This window comes from Homarus americanus, unplaced genomic scaffold (assembly GCF_018991925.1).
Source record: "Homarus americanus isolate GMGI-L3 unplaced genomic scaffold, GMGI_Hamer_2.0 scaffold53219, whole genome shotgun sequence".
Lineage (NCBI taxonomy): Eukaryota > Metazoa > Arthropoda > Malacostraca > Decapoda > Nephropidae > Homarus > Homarus americanus.
This window is the reverse complement of record NW_024722159.1, coordinates 3,285-11,618: the sequence shown is the minus strand read 5'-3', so window position 1 is coordinate 11,618 and position 8,334 is coordinate 3,285. Positions and strand designations below refer to the sequence as shown.

The 8,334-nt window shown below is 33.9% G+C and overlaps 1 protein-coding gene across 1 annotated transcript; it reads left to right on the top strand.

Moving 5' to 3' along the window:
• Nucleotides 1-16: 16 nt before the first annotated feature.
• On the top strand, nucleotides 17-7,668 carry LOC121862221 (fibropellin-1-like; the record flags this gene model as incomplete). Its single annotated transcript, XM_042360310.1, has 9 exons — nucleotides 17-134; nucleotides 552-739; nucleotides 1,467-1,478; nucleotides 2,213-2,366; nucleotides 2,961-3,185; nucleotides 4,233-4,469; nucleotides 5,182-5,558; nucleotides 5,896-6,091; nucleotides 7,501-7,668. Coding segments are annotated over exons 5-9 (1,093 nt in total), but the record flags the coding sequence as incomplete, so codon positions are not given.
• Nucleotides 7,669-8,334: the final 666 nt, after the last annotated feature.

Genomic DNA, 8,334 nt, shown 5'->3' with positions numbered 1-8,334 from the left:
ATACAAATATCTTCCAGGTACCCCACCAAACTGTCTTGAGACTGATGAATGTGAATCATCTCCGTGTCAAAATGGAGCCTTGTGTTATGACCAAGACAATTCATTTACCTGCATTTGTGCTCCAGGATTTACAGGTGAATTCTTATTGTGTGAATCAAGGCATTTGTCTTGTTTTGAGACATTTATTAGCCTTACAGTAATGATCACTTCATGACTAGAAAGGTAGAAGTGCAGATGACTCGAGATAATGAGATTAATTGTATTTATAAAAAAATAAATATTTGATATAGCTATGACTGTAGTGATAAGTCAACCTGGGGGTCTTTTATTGTGGCCACACCCACAGAGATTTCACAGATAAGATAATGCAGTACTTAGCTATCCTCTTCAATTGTCAGCTTACTAACAGGTTGGGCAGTCAGTCTGTTCTCTTTTAGTGTTGGCACGTACTGTACATGAACTGTACTGGGATAAGATAACTACATAACTGCCTATTTTTTTGCATTACTGTACAATTCATTGAAAAATATTTAAATTTATTCATCAAACAGGAAGCAACTGTGAAACCAACATTGATGACTGCTTATCGGATCCTTGCCAGAATGGAGGAACTTGTGAGGATGGAATAAACTCTTATTCATGTCAGTGTCTACCAGGTTTTGAGGGAGACTATTGTGAAGATAACCGTGATGAGTGTGCCCTTAATGTTTGTGTTCATTACCAAAATTGCCATGATCTGGTAAGCAAATTTTCAGTTGTTTATAGTAATTATTGTCAGGAAAAATGATATACAATTTGTAAAATATTGAAATACTGAACACTGAGGCATAATGAGGAAGGCTACTGGGAAAATAACCAGATTGAGAGTGTACTGAATGCTTGTGTTTATGCTTAGAATTGCCATAATCTGATGAACATATTTTCATTCAATAGTTAATGGCAAATACTGTCAAAATATATGATGTTTGTGTCATAAAAAGGAAACATTGATTCATAAGGCACTTGCAGGGTAAGAGAGAGTTCTTGTGTAATATATGCTTATCAAGTATATTAATTTAGGAAGGTATTAAAAGATAGTAACTTGCAGAAGATGAAAATGGCTGTTATAAGTCTTTACAAGGAAGACATTTATATTTTCTTTGGACAGCAGAAACAAGGGAGTCTTATGCAAATTTGCTGCTTAATTCATACCTAAAAAGACTCGCAACAACATAAACAATTTGGATAAAAGCATGACCAAAGATTTTATATTTATTTATTTTTTTTAACCTTTGATCTAAATCATAACCATCCATTTAGAACACTGTCAATAGCTTATCCTATTTCAAAGCAGATTTTTTATTGGTGAATACTATTTCTGTTGAACACCTTTATGTACTTATTATATATATATTTTTATTTAATTCCTGAATGCTTTTTATAATTTCAACCAATGCTTTTCATGCTGCCAAATCATTTTGTCTCAGGACTACAATACCGTAAGTTGTTGTGTTAATTTTACCATGACTGCTTTACCCCTAAGACCTTCATCAGTTGCTAGGAATTAACACACCTAGGTAACATGCTGTGCGTCGCATTCTGACTTGAACAAAAATAGTATTCTCATATATTTATGAAACTGCACTTTTGGAATGAACAAGGAACTATAGAAGACAGAAGAGGCAAGTTCTTATCACAACCACCCTCTCTAAAGGAGTTTCCTGGGGGGAAAACCGAGTGTGGTTTCATAGATAAGACAAGAAAAGAGTACAGCATTTTTTCCCAAATTTGCAGTAGGTTGTCATGTGTACAGTTTTCTCTCAAACTTCATCACCTGATAGTTTGACATACTTCATTAATGCCAGTGAATATATAGTTAGTCCACCATCTTAAGTTCCTTGTATCGCTCATAATATGACACTTTTAGAAATTAATATGCTTTGCTCATAAATTCCTTCTTGTCTTCATACATTTAATGAAAGTGGTGTTCTTAAATTATTTGTTTAAATACATATTCTAAACCATTAGGGAGTGTTGACCCTGCCTTGCCTGCTAAGAGGGCACTTGAAAGTTTCACATGTAATGTCCATTTCCCACTGTAAAAGCAGGTTGGCCATTGGAAGAGCATCCAGCTGTAAATTTTGCTTCAAATTTGCCTGATGGCAAATGTGGAAAATGGTTGTAAAATGGGGGTGATGGCGATGGTGAGTAATGACAAGTTTAAATGTTTCAGATTGGTGACTATGAATGTGAGTGTGAGGCTGGATGGTCTGGGAAGAACTGTGATGAAGAAATAGATGAATGTGCCTCATCCCCGTGCCTTAATGGTGCCTCTTGTAAGGACCGAGTCAATGGCTTTGACTGTACTTGTCCTCCAGGATTTACTGGTAAACTTACATTTGGCATTTTATGTAACCTAGGGTAAGCTAAGTACTTATTTCCTTAAAGAAAATAAACTTTACGTAAGTACTGATGTAGCTAAGTGGTTTGTGTTCTGCTGCAGTCTTTTTTCTTCTCAGTTTTAATAATATTACTATTGAGTGCTTTTATTATGTATATTTCACAATGTTCCCTCAAGAGTGCAATTGTTTCCTTTGGGTATTTGTTATAATGTGTTCACTGTGAATCTTCTTTAAAGGTTAAACCTTAATGAATAGATCCCCGTTTCCATAAAATCATCAGGAGAGACTAAAGGTAAGGCTTGCAATTAAAGGACATTCACTGACAGAATTTTTAGCAAGAATGCCAATGGCATTAACACTCTCATCCTTTTAGTGCTAGAAGTTGCTAATTAGAGAATCTTTTGTAAATCTTCCTGTTCTCTTATGTTTTGTCTCGGCTTTTTCGAAACACTAATTTCTAAGTCTGCCTCTCAGTTCCTTGGAATGTATTTGTGATATTTCTGAGGCTTAAAGATGACTGCTTTGAAGTCCAAAGCTAATAACACTCGATATTTTCAAACTTGTTTCTTCACATGGCAGGAGAGACGTGCCAGACAGACATAGATGAATGTGAATCAAATCCGTGCCTTAATGGAGGGACATGTTCTGATGGTGTAAACAATTATGTGTGTGAGTGTGGAGAGGATTACATGGGCATCATCTGTGAAGAGGAGTATGATGCTTGTGCTTCAAACCCATGTCAGAACTCTGCCTCCTGTATCCCCTCTCTAGGACCTCAAGACTTTTACTGTGAATGCATTCCAGGTGAGCTCGTTATATACAGTACAGTACAGTACACTAAAAGAAATAATGAGGAGCTCAGCAAGTTCCTTATTAAATACTATCTATCTGTCTATCTATCTATCTGTATATATATATATATATATATATATATATATATATATATATATATATATATATATATATATATATATATATATATATATATATATATATATATATATATATATGTGTGTGTGTGTGTGTGTGTGCAGAAAGAGTTTACTGTGGGTGTGTGTGTGATCAGGTATGCTGATAACCACAGCATATATAATCATGAGCAGCGTTTGAGGGGGTGGGGATGGAGGTTACTAAGAGCTATTGTGTCACGTCCGTCCTGTGGTATTGATACTATCTGTTAGAAGTGTGTTAAGAGTGAAGGTATGGATCATGTGTGTGGGTGTTTGTTGTAACTGTACTGTATTCATTGTATGATATATATATATATATATATATATATATATATATATATATATATATATATATATATATATATATATATATATATATATATATATATATATATATATATATATATATATATATATATATATATATATATATATATATATATATATATATATATATATATTTATATATATATATATATATATATATAATATGTTATGACAGTTTTAACAATATGAAATATTAAGTCTTAAACTAGAACATTAGTTGATTTCTAGCTGTATTATACATAGAGGAAACTTTTCTTATCAACATAAAATTAGCTCTTAAGTCTCCTGTATCAATGCTAATTTTCTATCTACTTCTATAAGTACATTGTAAGTAAACTTATATTAATAATGCATCTTATTTCTGAGTTGGTTGGAATATTTGATAGTGTAGAGATGATTGTCAGTCAAAGATAATGAAGTAAGCCGTGCTTGTCTCACTAACCCCTGAATGTAGGAATGACAGATTGATACTGATCGATAAGACAATTTTCTGTTATTCTCTGTAGAGTTTTGTAACAATTTATACAGATAAACCACAGTCCATCACTGTGTAATGTTTCAATTCTATTTTCAGGTTTTGAAGGATTGTACTGCAGTAACAATATCAATGATTGTTTTGATGTGACGTGTTCTGATGGTAAAGTTTGCTACGACATGGTGAACAGTTATGAGTGCCGCTGTCCAGAAGGCTTCACGGGGGAAAACTGCTCCATCAATATAGATGAGTGTGAGAGTAATCCTTGTCTCAATGGAGGAGAATGTCATGATGGAATGGCAAACTATAGCTGTGTCTGTCCTCCAGGTTACACAGGTAAAGGATGATAATTTATTGAATGATCACAGTACCTGGAATTTTTATTTCTTTATTTATTTATTTGTTATTTTTTTTTTTTTTTTTATTTGGAGTTTCTTCGAGTATTGTGGTAATTATCTGTTCCCTCAACAAGCAAAACAAAATCTGTGCTAATAACTTTTTATTCACATAATAACATTATCTTTCTGTATTCACACTGGTTTCATAAACAATACAGTATCATGCTATCACATATGTTTCTTGGACACAGTCTATCAGGTCTGCTGGACCTACTTTCACTTTCCATGAATACAGTAGAATGGATCTGTGCTTCTGGGAACCCAAGAATCCTTGTTTTACTCTTATTTCATGTTATTGTCATTTATATGGAGCTCCAGTAGTTTGTTTGCCTGTCAGTATTCAATTGACACTGTTATTGTCATTTGAAGTAGCTTGTAGTGTTTCTCATAATATATACTGTACAGCATTGTCATTTTAAAATAGACCCATTTTTTTTTTATGTGAATTGAACTTTTTCTATTAAATTCTGAGCACTAAATTTCTTTGTTGGAAACATTTGGTTTTGTATTAATGGAGGAAAGGTGTTGAACAAGTGGTGAAGCTTTCATAGTGAGTAGCTTCAAGTTAATCCTGCTTAATTCTCACTTTTATTTATTTATCTTATAAAAATGTTTATTTACATTTTTATTTATTTATTTTTTTTTTGCAGGACATAACTGTGAGGAGGATGTAAATGAGTGTGAGTTGTTACGTCCTTGTGTTAATGGTATCTGTGAGAACACCAATGGATCATACCAATGTTACTGTCGCCCTGGATTTTCTGGTGATCACTGCAACCTGGAATTTGACGAGTGCCTTTCTCGACCTTGTCGCAATAGTGGTACTTGCATCAACAGAATTAATGGTTATGAGTGTGTGTGTCAACCTGGCTTTACTGGCACTGACTGTGATATTGACATTGATGAGTGTGCAAGTGCCCCCTGTCAAAATAATGCTACCTGCTATGACGGTATTGCCACCTTCACTTGTGAGTGCCTGCCTGGCTTTACTGACAAGCTTTGCTCCACCAATATTGATGAGTGTGAGGTATGCATTTTATTTTTTGTTTCATAATTAGCATTTTGTTTGTCTTTTGGATTCTGGTACAATATTATAATCACACGTTGGATATTGCAGTAAGTTTATAGTACAATATCACTTTACACACTCAGAGTTTGCATCATTGATATATGCCCTCACTTAAGTTCTCACTAGCAAGCATGATGGAAAAAAATTTCCTTGTTTTATTTTTTTATTTTTTCATTCTTACTCTTGTCCGCAGTAATTCTTTTATTGTAAATAATTTGAATTCTTACGTTATCATTGTTTTTCACACGTTTTGAGGATGTTGTAATAAAGAGTATGCTCACCTGTTACATTCTAGTCCGACCCTTGTATGAATGAGGGTGTGTGCACTGATGGCATCAACCAGTACACATGTAACTGTAGTGACACCGGCTTCAAAGGACCACAGTGTGAGATAAATATTGATGACTGTGAGTCATCTCCCTGCCAGCACGGATCAACTTGTTCCGACCTTGTAAAGGATTACGAATGCCTCTGCTATAATGGTTATGCAGGTTTGTCTCCTTTCTCAATTTTTTTTGTAATGTTCTTTGAGAGAGTATGTTGATTTTTTGTTTTAAGTTACATGGGAGTTGCAACTAGCATTGATTTAGTAATAACATCCTTCAAACCTTGCCATTCTTTGTTTTTTGTCTTTTTCCCCTGTTATTTATTCCTGTACTTCCAAAGTACAATATATCTCTCTCACTCCCTTTTTTTCATAATGCAGACAAGATCCACAAGTTAAGCTAACACTGAGATTTCACATGTTTGAGGTGTTATTATAGATAGACTGATGGATAAACTAAACATTATCTTCTTATCTACAATTTAGTCTTCCTTGACTAGATTAATCAATGTACAACCAGTCTTATTTAACACTCACCAGAGGTGGCAGAGGAAATTATTTGTAGAAAATTGCTCAAAGTATAATGGCAGTGTGCAAATTTGAATTTTAAAAGAAACTGTTAATTTGAAACAATTTTAATTGGAATGTGATCCCTAATACACAACAGCTGTAATTAAACAAAATAACAGAATCAGAAATGACGTAAACAGAGGATTTACTGTGCTGGGATACAGGCTTTTATACACTGGTCTGTCTCTAGTATCTATTATTTAAAGTTTTTCTCTCATGGTTACCTATATTGTTTCTCATTGTTCCTTCCTGAAGGCTTGGCTGGCATCTTAGACATGGTTTAGTAGTACTGTACTGTAATTTCATATAGAGAATTAAAAACACAAAGGTAAAAATATTGCTGTCTCTTGAATATGTGATCACAACAACTGGAGATGAAGAAACTGGCGTAAGATATTCAAGTCACAGTGGGAAGAAACAAAACAGGTACAGCATGTCTCAAATCCCAGGAAATCAACACCACATATTTTCTGGCCACGGTCAAAGATAAAGCCACAAGAAAATGCTTGAGTACCTGTATGAATTCAGGCACATTCTGGGAATCATGAATTCAGTATAACAGACTATTTTTTTCACAGTAAGCAGAAACATGGCTACATCTCGGAGAAAAAATTACCTAGATGGCTTTCCCAGATCTGGTTTGTGGAGTTATCTGGTTAAAAGGTGTTTAGTTAATGAAGACTTTCTTGTATGAGGAAACTAATGTATCGCTTGTAATAATTGCTGATTACTTACATTAACACAAGCTACCAGCAAACAACTGCAGATTGAAGTCTAGTGGTTGTTCAGTATTTTTTTACACCATTATTTGTTACATGCTCTACATACAGGGGTGTTTTTAAAACTTTAACTACTGTACTGTAGTTCATAATATTCTATAGTCAGACTTGTACTTGAGTGCTGATTGATATTGTAGCAGTGTATGTTGAATTAAGTATCTATTATTAAAAGCTTTGACCACCTTATTGCAGTACAGATATTATCATTTGCATGTTTTTATTCTAGGGAAGGACTGTGAGGAGGACATTCAAGAATGTGCAAGTTATCCATGTCTTAACGGTGCTACTTGTCTGGAGCGCAGCAACTTGACCCTTTATGAATTAGACATATTCTCCAACTTTACCTATGAAACTGCTGGAGGTTTTGTATGCGAGTGTATTCCGGGTTTTACAGGTGTGTAAACGTTTTATTTTATTTGTCTGCTGCACACAAAGTATAATACAGTAGTAATTATTTTTTTGTTGCTTAACATAATTTAACTTGTGTCTTATAATTTGGAATAGATGAAAATAAGGATATTACAAATCTTCTAGTTGCATTTTAAAACTTTTGACACTTTGGACTGAATTCATATGTCTGCCCATTGTAGAGGTCACTGCTTTTGGTTATAAAATGGTGCCATGGTTGTCAGTATAAGTGAGAATATTGCTCATTGAATATTGTCCATCTAATAAACTACCTGTAGCAACATCTGGTAATAATCATCATATACCCTGTACAGCACAATGATGTAAAATTAATTTATTATAATTGCATACCCTTTGAGATACTTGAAGTGATGGCATTGTAGCTCTGAATTCATTGTGTTATAAAGCTGTTGTTATGGCAGTTGTTGATACTTGTGAATATTAAAGATATTGGTCTAACTGTGATGGAGTTAGATCTGGTAGAATTCGGCTTCAGAAATGAACATGACAGTACAGTCGACCCTTGTTAATTCGGACCCCTTTAATCCGGATTTCGGATAATTCGGACAAAATCTGAACGAACTTTTTTTTTTTTTTTTATAAAGATTTGTAGGAATATTACCTACGCGGACCTTAAGCTAAAATTCTGGTC